Genomic DNA, 13,308 nt, shown 5'->3' with positions numbered 1-13,308 from the left:
CAATATCGCTAAAATGGGTCCAAAACGGTCATTGCTGATATCCCATGTCAAACAAAGGAAAGCTGAGGAAAAACGACAATTTTTTTCAAATCGGTTTAAGCAGGTGAATGCCAATATACCACAGAAATCACAAAAATGTGAGTCAGTTTTCATTGTTCGAGAAGACTAATTTGGATAAATTCACGTCTGCTTGAACTTGTTTCTAATGATCTGAATGATACCTTCCTGGGAACGTTCACCGTTTAAAACACACATAGTTTTCCAGGGTTTTTACATCAGCTAAGGACCAAGAAAAACCCGGGCCATAATGGTCTTCATTTCGTCTTTTAATTGGTTTTCACAGCAACAAAGTCCTCGTTTAACCAGAAGTAGGCGCAACACAAAGAAAATGAATAGCGGTGACTGTTTTTCCCCCTACTTAATCCTAAAAAATTTAAAGTGCTATTACGTGCCACTCTTGTTGAATGCCAAGAATTAGGGTAAATGTTCAGACGGGTTCATTCGTGGAGGAAGATCAACTACAATATTTAATTAAGTGACTAATTGATTGACGTGTAAAGTACAAGCGTTATAAGTACATAGCTTAGTCACCCTGAATTGGACTACTGCTTGAATGAAGATAGTGACGATACTCGAGGGGGAAGCTGCGTAAGCCATTTAATGATCAGTTTTCCGAATGCCCTCAACAGACGCAGCAAGTGTGACACTGTTTACTAAGTGTCATAAAATTAAGCCACTTAAAACATATCATTTACAATTGGCATACGCATGTATGTAATAATGGAAGTAACCCTGTGTTTAACGCATATTTTATTGTTGGCTAAAACACCAAACTCGGGTCTAAAAAAAGGCCGTGAATGGAAATAGAGAAAAATATACCTGCGAATGGTGCTGTATTCTTAACTTTGTTATGAAACTATGCGATAGACAATGGTATTTGTAAAGCCCAATGAACAGTGCTTTATTTTCTTTTATAGCCTTCTGAGATTTCACACATTAGCTAAAAAACCAAACCAAAAGAACTACAAAAGGAAGAGACTTATTTTCTAAAAACCACGTTACAATTGGTTATGCACAGTTCTAAAACGTTGTCGCACCTTATCAGGGAAGTCAGCCTTAAGAAGTTGATCTATGTCGAGTGACTGACAAGAAGTTGCCTACAAGGCCATTCATAAAAGCGACCGAAAACACCGATTCCCCTTCATTGCATCATGACACAAAGGGTGCAATGCCAGAGTAAGGACCCTTTGCACTTCAATCATAACGTTCCCCCGTGTGTGTTCGTAGTAAAAGAACAGAAACTGCAGATATTTCTCCGGCCGTACTTGGTAACAGCATTTCAAATTCAGTATCTGCGTAAAAAAGGGTTACAAAGCTCATCACGTCAGAGTTAAATGCTAAAAAGAGCAAACAGTTCATCAGTCTTGCACTCTAGCGTCTTCACTTTGTTTCATTCAAATTTCACATTCCTTTCTCACGCCCAATAAACCGACACTATGAGTTGTTACCACCCTTAACGTTAAAATTTACAAAGCCAGAAATAAAAAAACTGGCTCACCTTTGGAAATCTTAAATATCTTTTGCTTGAGAGGTCTACAAACATTCCCTAAATAGATGGAAATAGGAAAAAAGTGCTTATTTCTGCGCCATTTTTGATTCACCGGATTCATGACAGCTCGCTTTGTTGACACACAAGGGAAGCATCATGATCACGCCACCGGTTTAAGGTTGCTACTGATCACATGCAACTTTCTGGACTTTACTCACACTCGTGGTCTACAGAAGAATCGTTAAGGCGAATACATCTGCTGTTAATATTGCAGCATGCAGCGCGACTCGATTTCGTCGAATGAGGTTCAATAGCAAGTCCCTTCAGCAAGATGAACTAATATGAAAATCACACGTAAGGTTCAATGTGATTTACCATAAAAACATTAATTGCACAGCGTGATCCCATTTTCCACAGAGACATTTACTTCTGACCGTGAATATATGAATCGCGAATTAATAAATTAAAATGCGAATCTTCGCAGTCACTTAAGCACTAATAAAATCAAAGCCTGAAAAAAATTCAGGCCTGTACAAGAGTCAAACCCATGACCTCTACGAAAAATGACAATCAGGCCCCCTTTGTTATGCCCCAATTTTCGTAAGTCCTCGCATTACACGGCATTGATGCCAGTCCTTCCTTGTGTATTCGTCCTTCTGAAAGCGCCACACAGATCTGGCAATAAATAGGATACTTTGGTTTCCAATAGTTTCCAATGGCGGTTCCAGTGATGTTTCCTATTCCTTTCGATTTCCACATCAAGTACTTGTTATACTCTGTCTCATTTGTGCTAAGGAACTTAAGATAATCTGAAAGATCTTTTGGAGTCTTAAAGTCATGGACTTTAATGACGGATTGTTTAAGATTTCCGGGCAAGAACTCGTCCAATTTATCTGTACTCATTACCACGGGAACTGCGCCTGCATTCAGGGCATGGATTAGTTGATCATCGACAAAATAATCACAGTCCTGGTTAAAAAATACCAGTAAAAATTTGTATTGCCTGGCTAATTCACCCTTTAATTCTTTGAAGTTTTTTCCATTCTTAGATCCATATCGGCCCACAAGATCATTTTTGTTCCTTAGACAAGCTCCATAAGAATCGACCTGCACAAACTTCATTAATTGTCTCATGTATTCCGTCCGCACAGCCTCACAATTTGAAAATGCTGCCATAATGAGTTTCGTTTTTTCCCTAAATGGAAGTGGTGGTGTTAATTGAGGCATGGGAACGACTGGGACGGGGAAATCGTAGTCTAAACGGTAACTCATTAACAAGTTAAATTTGGACATAAACTTGGCGTCTTTCATTACGGGAGTATACACTGGGTTTTCTTGTGTGTAAAGGATCCATGGTACAGATTCATTCGGAGGTATCATGTTTGAATCCCTGGCATGAACCACGAACCCATCTGCCTCTCTGGCTCGAGAACGGTCAGATGTGACCTAACAGGCCACAGGGCAGTCACTCCCATTATAATATACAAGCTCATAGTGTGGCGCAATACCGAAAACAGTTGTCCAGAAAATAATTAACAACGGTTCTGTTTCGATGGAGTTCTTCTTTTCGGGAATTAAAGTACTCTGTATTTTCATCTTAACATGCATGGGAGGATAAGGTGTAAGTTTCTCTGTAGAATAATTTCCTTCGAGATGCCATAAAAAGACTATCATCGCAAAAACGAGAAAAAGCAGTAATTTTGAGCCCAAGGACTTCTCCACCATTCTTGACGCCAATATAAGTTTTGGTAATGACCTGTCAATAACAAAATTCACAAACCTAGTAAAGACAATAGATTTGGATATGTCAACGGACAATATCAGGAAGGTTACCGATCGATTCATACCCATTCACTTGAGTCGTTTCGTACCTGGTCGTTGCCTTTTGAGACACAGATAGGCATGAAATCTGACAGAATTGTCAATTTACACGCCATGAATCGAAGCAAAATGTCAATCAAGAAAATCTGATCTATTTTTAGTCGGAGTATTTCAGACATTACTGAATGCTCCACAAGCAGTTGCTTTATTAACATTTATTGCAATGCCTGCATTTTCGAATGACCCGCCATGTGCTAAGCGATATAGTCCGATGGCCGAGACATTTTCTGGTGAGACGCAGTTCCACAACAGCGTGTCTTCCCTTTGTAGCTTATGACGAAGAGTAGCCAACAGAGTGTCAAACGTATCGTGCGACGTTCTCATCTGGCGATAAAACAATTCTTCGGGGATATGACGCCTATCAAAATGAATTTCAAACCAAGAATTTCAAGGCCTAGTTTGGTTTCAATAATAAGGATGAGGCCTTCGTCGCCTTCTACGGACAAATCTGTAGTGGTACTCTAGAACCAGTTGCAGTCGAACAAGGTGAAGCCTCCACTGGCATAGTGGAAGTAGCAACTGCCTCTGCTAGAGTTGAACGAATTCAGGGAAGAAAAAATAAATAGAATACAAGCAATAATATGCCAAGGAAGCATGTTCGATCGAAGAGGTTAAAGACCACCATGAGCCCATAATTCCGTAGATCCCATGTAACCTCTCCCGCGAACAGCGCGCAAGCCATGGTATATATTTCCGTGTGATTGACACTTGTAGCTATCACATATTTTGCTGTCTCAGTGCGCCCACGCTTAAGAAATTGAAAATTTGGCTTAGACAAATTTTGTCGAAAGTTTTGGAAGGGCCAAAAAAATTTTGTCAGTCCAGTGCGTCCGGACCTTTTGAATAAAAACGCTATTGTTTAATACTTGTGAATTTCTTATGAATAATTGCTAATTATTGTGTCACGCAAGTTAACTGTGATTTTTTCGTTATCAACAGGAACAAAAACTAACCTAATTCCAAACTTATTAACATGGAAAGCACGCTTTATTAACGACGAAACTGACTGGCTACAAATCTTCCGTGGGCACGAAACGACTGGTAACGCTCTGTTGGAAACTTTTTCAAATTACGGTTAAATTGAATAAAAATAGCGTCGACTGTGTTATGCCTCGTTCTTCAAAGCCTCCCGACTTATGTAAATGAGGTGGTACATACATGCATAGTTTATTTGTTAATGCAGGTTGGTAAAAGAAAATGGCTGATGTGGACCTGCCTATCTAAAACATTAAGGTCTAATTGCATTAACTAGGATAAATACAAGTGTGAGGTATATAAGAAATTAAGAGTATGTAAAAATTACTATGTCCATCGTAATCTATTATCAGTAACTGAAAGGATAAATAGATAAATTTAATTAAATAAATTAAATAAATTGTTCAGAAATAATAAAAGTCATCATCCTTGTTTGTAATCAGGCATGATTCCTTCGCGAAACTTAATTTATCTAGTAGTGTCTTATCTTTTTTTATGTTGTTCTTAAAACTTGCGTAGCTAACAGAAAGTTTATATGATTCAGGCTGGATATTCGACACAGGTATTCCACACGGGTATTCTGAAGCTGCATACCTCGATGCAAGCCTCGGGTGCAGATATTACCGTTCTGAAAACAAAATGGAGTTAAAGACAGCTTGACTTGACAAGATATACGAATAAAGGGTGAAAGTTTCTAAAGAAACTGTGATCCTGTTTCGGCGGGGGTAACAAGGCCCTGCGTCAGTTAGCTCTAACGAAGGGCTAACGCTCGAAACGTCAGCTTTTTAACTCGTTACGGTGGCCAATTTACAATTTCAACTTAGTTGATATAACCAATTACCTAGATAAGATATACCCGCTATGTTCAGTGAATGATTTGAGAATATTGTAAAAACCAAAATTCCTATACTTGCGACAAAAATCAGGAGGATTGGTCAGAAAGATATCTGTCTGGCTTTTCGCTTCCATTTCAAAGCTACAAGTGTCCCGCCATATCTTTCATATGGCCTTGTGGTCTGGAACCGAACCTCAAAAACAAATCTCAAATAAATCTTGATCCTTCAGAAAAGACTTGAGTTCCACCCTTAATTTACTTCTCTAGCAATTCTGAGCATGTATTTCCAAATATTTTCCTTTCTGATATGCTCTGTTGCAAATCAGTGGGCGTTTTGATACATAATATCGACCACGATTTTGTACTTTAAAATCTGAAGAACCTATACTCACTAGGTGTACTCACTATATCTGCAGCTGCTAATAATAAGTATCATGTAATTCATTTACAAACAAAACAGCAGAACCAATCCTTCACAAGGTTTGGACCTAGAATCTGGAACAAAATCCCAACCAAAGCGATCATTTAAAAAAAACACCTTTCGACTGAATTTTTACAGTTTTTGGCATATAGAGGGTTCATGCTGATGTAGATCATCTTGCTGATAAATAAGTCCTTAATTTGAAGCTTTATATTTTTATCATAAATCATATCTATTCCCCTTCTTTTCTATGAAACCGAGTGCGTCTTTTAACCGAGAAACTACGGTTTTGATCTTCTTTAATTCCTTTGTTTTGTATGTAATGATCGTGTCCTCTCTTTATGTTTTAATTTTCAAGCAGATATGTATAAGTTCATGTTTTCCCATATCTGTTGCATAAATCTTAGTTCTACTAAGCTTCCCAGATTAGCTATGCTATTTTCCGGGTTCATTTACCCCTCTTTCATTAGGTAACTAGAATTGAAAATAAATGAAGAGTTGACTTTGAAGAACGAGGTATAACACAATAGATGCTATTCTTATTCAATAACATGTAAATAAGTAGCCGGTATTTTGCCGTTTACCGCCGGAACGTTCTCACACGCACACTCTAAGTTTGTTGATAGAAAACCCAAAGCCGGTACAGTTTCATCAGCTGTCCTTGGTTTGTTTCTTTTTCTCCGTTGTATAAGTGCATGGCTACGGACATTATCCGAAGAAATGACAGAATTCCTTGTAGGCGTCATGTGACAACTTCTTTTTGTTTGACACACAAACATAGAGTCCTAAAGTGTGACGTCACGTTGCCATGACAGCATTTTTTTCTGGTCTAAACAGTTTAAACTCGTACTTCAAACATGGCGTCTTTATCGATATGCTCACTCGTTTCTTTCTTTTCTGGAGAGCGGAAATCGCATGATCGCGGAGAAAACCACTTCAAATCAGACCATGTCCAAAGCTTTATTTATTCCAGGGGAGTCATCAAAGGTGAAGTCCAAGCAAGCATGAGAAATAAGGACTACAAAGTCACAGTAAGTTGCCAATTTGGGATCACAACACGTGTGTTCAATTCCAAGAACTCCCAACCCCGATTTCACCTCAAATTTAATGTTTATATTGCGGAATATATATTGCAACTTACGTGTCTGTTTCGAATTATCTTTTTATCAGATTTATCTCGATGAAAACCTTGAAATAAAAAACACAGAATGCGAGTGTCCTCGCGGCAAGTTCAAGTGCAGTCACGCGGCAGCCATATTTATTTATGGCATCCATAACCTTAGCAGGACGGACCTGGAATGCCAATGGAAACGAAAGCGAAAGGCAGAAAGCTTACAGTCTGCAAGCCAGATGTTTCCAGCGCCACCGAAGAAGAAGGATTACAGCCCTTTGGCGCGCGATCCTAGCCGAGAAGATCGGATGTGGCTGTACAGCGAACTAAAGCGCTATGGCAAATTTACAGGGACCTGCTGGATCTTGAGTCCCGAACCACAACCTGCTACCCCTCTCCCGATCAAGACGATTGAGGATATCATTTACTCAGAAGGTTTCCTTATGGCATCTACGAAGGAAAAACAATTAGAGTACTTGATTGAAAATGCAAAAGTAGAGGAGAGAACCATAAATGTTGTGAGCACCCTCACGGCTGGCCAGCGAAACAGCCCTGCATGGCACCAAGCTCGTAGAGGCCGCCTGACTGCCAGTAATTTGGCTCGGTCCTCCAGGCAAAAAGAGTTACACCGTCTCTTATCAAGCGACTACTTGGGGAATACAACTTGAGTGGAGTTAAAGCAATTGCATGGGGACAGGACAATGAGACTGAGGCCCTGAAATCCTTCACCAACATCACAAACTTTACACCTGTACAGACCGGCCTTTGGCTACACGAGTCGGGAGTTCTGGGTGCTTCCCCTGATGGACTTGTGGGAGACGACTCGGTGATTGAGTGTAAGTGCCCCTACACACATCGAAATGCGACAATCAAGGAAGCTTGTGGGCACAAAGACTTTTACTTGGAGGAGAAGGAAGGGAATTATACGCTGTCTACCACACATGTTTACTGGCATCAGTGTCAAGGCCAGATGTTCCTGACAAAGCGCAAATTCTGCTACTTTGTTGTATGGACCACAAAGGATAGTGTAGTTATCAAGATTGAACGAGATGAATCTTGAGAGCACAATATTACTACCTTGAGTGATTTTTACTTTCATCAACTATTCCCAAAGATTACCGAGGGAGAACTTTGAAAAGTGGTGCACAGATACTGGACATAATCAGAGTGGGGGGGGGGGGGGGGGGGGAGTGGGAGCTAATGTAAATAGGCAATAGCTATTGTTAAAAGGTATTTTTTTAAATTTCATACATTAATTTCTTAATATAACATTACATATTCTACACTCAGATAGAGACACAAGATAAAGAACCCACATTTTTCCATTTAGCATAGTAACTTAATAATAAATTACATTCTTCCTGAAAGCAAGCTAAAACAATTTTTTTTTTACAACCAATGGCTACTGGTAGCTGGTAACACTTATCCTGGTTACTCAACAGGGCCCAGGTGCATAAAACTTATGCCACACTTAAGTAGGCTTGCATAGCAATGCAAAGGGAAGGGGAGGGAGCCAAAACAAAATCCATGCAGACACAGGTTATTTTTTCTGACTACCTCTCACCATCCCTTAAGCTAATTTAAGTGTGGCTTTAGTTTTATACACCTGGACTCAGGCTCCCAGCTTCACAGACACAAAAGTAAAACCTTTAAGCCAGCACGACTTTCACACTTGGAACTACTGGACGAAAGAATTCCATACTGGTCACATGCCCCTGACCTGGATTTAGTTGAAATGACAATTTAAGAATGTCACTGGATTTCATTATAATCTATTTTCACAGAACACATAGTAGTTTGTATTAATGAACATAAAGGAGATGAATATCAGAAAAATGTAAAACTAACCACATCATATTTTTGACCAAAGCTATGTCAATACCATTTGATCTGTTACAGTAGGGCTTCTAGTAATACAAAAATAATATTAAAAACTCATTGTACTATAATTTAGTTGAAAAAAAGTTCTATTCAGTCAAATTCAAAGTCTTCGCAGCCATCCTTGATCAATGGATACTGCAAATTAACAAGAGCTGAGCACAGTTGGCATAGCTTGTCAGCATGGCACCTCAAAAATGCTGGGATGAAGCCAAGGATGCGAAAACTCTTAAGTCTTGCATTTGCATGCTCTACATGGATGCGACATCGAGCTATTGATTTCGTCGCCCTTGCCTCACTCTCTGTAAACTTTCCATTGTTGAGAAATGGTGGTATGTTCACTGAAACACCTCTTGGAACTATATCGCTGATGAGAAAACCTTTGTCTGCCAGAACAAGATCACCAGGACTCAAATGTTTACAAAATTCAGACTCTTTAACCATGACCTTGTCACTGACTGAGCCAGGAAAAAGATCACTAACATAGGTTATAACTCCATTTGGGGCAACCCCTATAATGACTTTGAAAGAGTTCATTCCCCTGTAGCTGGAATATGTAGCATTCTGCTGGGACATGAGCTTAGGTGCAGCAATTTCAATGTCTGTACAATCAATCACAATGCGGCAACTGCTGTACTCAGTGAAAGAGGATGGCAAAGACATCTTGTTCTTTTGTCTAGATGGCACGGTTGTCATGATGTCTTTGAACAGGAGAGAATGCAGAACATGGACAAAAGTTAGTACGATGTTAGCAACAGTTGCAACACTGCACGAAAACAACTGGGCTAAATGTAGATTGGTATAATTTTGTTTCAGTTTCATCAGAGTGTTAAATATCTGGTCCTCAGGTGTGATCGCCTCAACCTTCCATCCAGCATAATAGTTTATTTCACCCTTGAATCTTGAAACATATCCCACAACAATATCAAAAACATCCTTAGTGGGTAGACCTGTCTCCATCCGTATCATCTCAGGGCTCAAGCTCTTAGCAGAGTAGTGTGCACTATAGTAACTTGACATTTCCTTGTGTTTAGCAAGTTCTGTTGACGTCATGTCAAGCTCTATTGACAGCAGAGCTTCTTTGGAACTTGTCTTTTCCTCTTGTGAGCATTCAGTGGAACATGGTTCAGAGTTCTCTTTAATCTCTTCAAGCACAGATGCTACAGTTGGTAATTTCGTGGGCTCGCCAGACACTTTCCGTTTTTTCTTGGGGGTAGGTGTACTGGGAGGTGTTGGTCCTGTACCTGGCAGCAAGTCCAAACTATCAAACAGCTTGTGCCTGTTTCTGTCACTGATGGTTGGCATATTTTCTTTTCGCCCATCTTTAAAGTGACAACTGCAAAGTCGCGAATGTTTGCTGGGCTTTCTATCTCCTCTCCTATAACAGAAAAAGACAGAAGCAGTTACTATACTTGCGCTTAAAAAACCCAAAGTTTAGTTGGTCACATGCTTAACCTTGTAGTCTAAGACGTTAATGCGAAGCGAGTATTTCTCTGAGGTTGTTACTTAATACTAGTTAGTGTAAAAGCTTTGATACTCACAACTATCATATAGTTTTTTAGTAACTAAATAATCTTAGATCAAGACTGAAGACAAGGAAAGGCGAAGCCGCGAGAAAACAAATAAGACGAGACAGAGAAACAGCTAATCGTGAATCAGTTTGAGATAAAAAAAAAAAAACAGCTATTTCTAATCGATGGTACAGCATCGAAATATATATTTTTCGAAAAATACTCACCTTACAAATGATATCCACTTATCATAGAGTGTTTTATGTTTTTTCTGGTCTGGAAACGAAAAGAATCGGCAGCAGTGGCTTTCAGATGTGTGATTGCAATCTGGATGAAAACACTGGCCCATTGCAAACTTCGTCTCCGTGGCGTTTTGACTCGAATTATTGCTCACCAGGTGCTTTTGTCCGCTTATTATACTCTTCAATAGTAAGGCCAAAGGTTATCTTGATTCTCTTTATCTTATTTCTATTATTGGAGGATAAAATGCGCTATTATAGCTCTTGAAGTGCTCGAGGTCAACGACAATGTGTCACGCTAGGGACGCCATATTGGTTTGTTTAGACCACAGAATTCTGGTGCTATGGAAACGTGACGTAAGCACTTTAGGACTCTATTAAGGACGATATAGTTCCACCAATTGTCCGCTCTGTTAAAAACAACTCTTCTATTTCTATAAATTCAGGTTCGCAAAGCGACTTACAATAGAGTGTGCCTGAAAATGTTGTATGAATGCCTCAAAACCATGTGTGCGAGTGGATCGAATCGTTGAATCGGAATAATCAGACTGTTACCAGAAAACTATTTTGATAAAATCATAGAGAAAGAAGAAATCTCATACCCTTAATATCCGCTAAGGAACCTTCTCCGTTTTTGCCAACTTTCCGAACAGGTTTACTGCAAAGTCAACACACAACTGAAGTTACATTGCGTTGACGAGATGCTGTCACCGAACCGGCCAAGCTTTTGAATATGTCACCAGAATATTTTATTTTACCATGTGACCGGAAGTAATAAAGCAACTACCTACAGGGGAAGTAAACAGTTTCCTCTGAATTAATGCAGGTTTAACAGTTGCAACTTGTAATAGTTACAAAAAAGGTGGAAATAAAGTTTGAACATAGCTTGTATTAAAATTGTCATTCGTCTAAGTTTTCGAGCCAGCGACAAGTCTAGGCCTAACGCTGATAATGCTCTTTATTTGTGCCAGAGCCCTGGCAAACTTGCGCAGATAAAAAAAAAAAAATAAAAAAAAAACCGCGTCCTGAGCCTGCAGCGCTAAAATGAGAGCCAACTCGTAGGCTAAGCAACACCAGCATCTTAAAAGATTTATATTGATCGCGAGCAAACATTTTCCATGCTATAACGCGCGACGCTTTTATGAAGTAATATTCTTACGCTTTCCCTGGAGACGTGAACTTGAAACGCGGTCAACCTGGCCATCCGCACACGTGCCCGGAATGAAATTACAGGCAATCACGTTCACAAAATTGTAAATAGTCAAACACACAGACAATATATACAAAAAACCTCGCACACAGACAGAAAATTTGTAAATGATAACCCAAATTAGCTTGTATCGCCCCTCTGATCCATTTGTTAACTACTAATGGCGTCCCACGTTATGCTAAGCAAACCATAGTTAGTAGAGGGGGACCAAGGGGTATCGAATTGTCTTTGCGAGCATTTGCGAGCATGCGAGCAGTGTATTTATTTTTGCGAGCACGAGCAGTTGTCAATTTTTTCTTGCGAGCAGCAAGCACATAAGAAAATACAGATGGCGAGCAGCGAGCACTTCGAGTACTTCGTAAATTTTCCGCTAGCCGGAATCTGTCTTCTATTAATAGGATACGTTGTTTTGCGCCAAGTAACAGCTAATAATCTGGCTGAAACCTACAAAACAGAATTATGGGTGCAAAGCTAGGGCGGTTCAACCAGTCACAGCATCTTACAACCAATTGTGCCCTGCTTGATGCCAAATAGGCCATTTTACAGTTGTGTACTTAGTTGCCAAGCCTTTGATTCAGAGTGAGGCTAAAGATGACCTTGTTGTGATAGAGACCTGTATCTACTTAGCATGATAACAAAGTGATTTACGTATATGTGCACGATCCTTCGCAGTAAAGCACTATTTGAGCAATAGTGAAAATCCGACCTGAAAGAAATTTACATTTGAAAGGCAGCAAGGTTTGTATCATAACAAGGTCATCTCTAGCCTCACTCCCATTCAAAGGCTTGGCAACCAAGCACACAACCGTAAAATGGACTATTACGTCGCGTAGCCTCACGTGGGTCAGTCAAGGTGGACGCTCAAGAACTTCAAGAGCTCTCAAGAAGATGTAGTAAATCCAAATCCCGAGATGTAAAGTTTTCCATCTCTTCTAACCCGACGCTAAAATGGAAGGTCTGTTTTTTTTTCGGTTGTATGGTTCCTATAAAATGTAAATAACGTGAAATTCGATCTAACAAGCATTTCGGGCTTCAGATTGAGTGAAAAAAGTTCAACGTAATGAAGTTTTATTCATTTGGAGGCTTCTAGAATCTAACCAGTTACAGCTGTACAGATCTGACAAGCTCTAGTAGTAGCTCCGAAGGTCAATTAGTGCTGGTGATAGTATATTTCTCTAGATTACTTTCTACCTTCGCGGGCGCCTTTCGAGAAGAATTCTTTCGTGTTTCCTCGAGACATGGAGACATAGCTTAGAGATATGTCTTCTCGTTTGGCTAGGCTTTTAGTTTCTGATCAAAACAACTAAAGCAACATTTCATCGAAGAATTTCCCTAAGCCGGTGAATTAAGCCCAAGGGGAGGGGGTTTTTATTAATGTTGTTTTGTTTAATCGGGTTTCATATGCCACCGTTTGGCATCAGATTATAATAGTTATTATTGCTACTTTCCATTTCATTTCCCATTGCCCACTGGAAAATCCATCATATCGACAAACCCTAATAATTTACTCAATTAAATGGGAATTCAGATCAACAAAGGTTTAGAAGTAATGTTGTCTCCACATAGGATTATGTCACCTTCCGTCATGTCGAACTTCCTATGAGAATTTTAATGTTTGAACTGCGGAACTGTACCCCTCTCAAGCAGCAGAAAGTCTGCGGCGATGAAGTATGATAAAGAATTAACTAATAAAGTAAA

At 39.6% G+C, this 13,308-nt stretch overlaps 3 protein-coding genes across 4 annotated transcripts; 1 reads left to right on the top strand and 2 right to left on the bottom strand.

Moving 5' to 3' along the window:
- Positions 1–934: 934 nt before the first annotated feature.
- On the bottom strand, positions 935–11,725 carry LOC148718195 (GDP-fucose protein O-fucosyltransferase 4-like). 2 transcript variants are annotated; one of them, XR_015994767.1, is made up of 2 exons: positions 11,003–11,725; positions 935–1,352 (listed from the first exon to the last, which is right to left on the bottom strand). XR_015994767.1 is itself a non-coding variant. In XM_088743483.1 (2 exons), exon 1 carries the CDS (start codon positions 2,927–2,929, stop codon positions 2,120–2,122), a length of 810 nt encoding a protein of 269 aa, XP_088599609.1. In that variant the 5' UTR covers positions 2,930–2,996; the 3' UTR covers positions 935–1,352; positions 1,559–2,119. The 2 variants fall into 2 exon arrangements, 1 of the variants encoding a protein (XP_088599609.1); XM_088743483.1 differs by lacking the exon at positions 11,003–11,725 and adding an exon at positions 1,559–2,996.
- On the top strand, positions 6,439–8,615 carry LOC148718197 (uncharacterized). Its single transcript, XM_088743484.1, has 2 exons — positions 6,439–6,692; positions 6,832–8,615. The coding sequence occupies exons 1-2, from the start codon at positions 6,519–6,521 to the stop codon at positions 7,438–7,440; spliced, it is 783 nt and encodes a 260-aa protein (XP_088599610.1). The 5' UTR covers positions 6,439–6,518; the 3' UTR covers positions 7,441–8,615.
- Positions 7,991–10,995, bottom strand: LOC148718196 (uncharacterized). Its single transcript, XM_088743482.1, has 2 exons — positions 10,389–10,995; positions 7,991–10,028 (listed from the first exon to the last, which is right to left on the bottom strand). The coding sequence occupies exons 1-2, from the start codon at positions 10,508–10,510 to the stop codon at positions 8,744–8,746; spliced, it is 1,407 nt and encodes a 468-aa protein (XP_088599608.1). The 5' UTR covers positions 10,511–10,995; the 3' UTR covers positions 7,991–8,743.
- Positions 11,726–13,308: the final 1,583 nt, after the last annotated feature.

This window comes from Stylophora pistillata, chromosome 13 (genome assembly GCF_964205215.1).
Source record: "Stylophora pistillata chromosome 13, jaStyPist1.2, whole genome shotgun sequence".
NCBI classification, from domain to species: domain Eukaryota; kingdom Metazoa; phylum Cnidaria; class Anthozoa; order Scleractinia; family Pocilloporidae; genus Stylophora; species Stylophora pistillata.
The sequence above is the reverse complement of the archived record's forward strand: the minus strand, read 5'-3'. Positions and strand labels throughout refer to the sequence as shown.

Excerpts from the sequence above, each read along its gene's own strand:
- LOC148718197 (XM_088743484.1), top strand. The coding sequence starts at position 6,519 with ATGGCGTCTTTATCGATATGCTCACTCGTTTCTTTCTTTTCTGGAGAG. Across the intron at positions 6,693-6,831 it reads ATAAGGACTACAAAGTCACA|ATTTATCTCGATGAAAACCT; the intron begins GTAAGTTGCCAA and ends TCTTTTTATCAG.
- LOC148718196 (XM_088743482.1), bottom strand. The coding sequence starts at position 10,510 with ATGGGCCAGTGTTTTCATCCAGATTGCAATCACACATCTGAAAGCCAC. Across the intron at positions 10,029-10,388 it reads AAGTGGATATCATTTGTAAG|GAGAGGAGATAGAAAGCCCA; the intron begins GTGAGTATTTTT and ends TTTCTGTTATAG.
- LOC148718195 (XM_088743483.1), bottom strand. The coding sequence starts at position 2,929 with ATGATACCTCCGAATGAATCTGTACCATGGATCCTTTACACACAAGAA.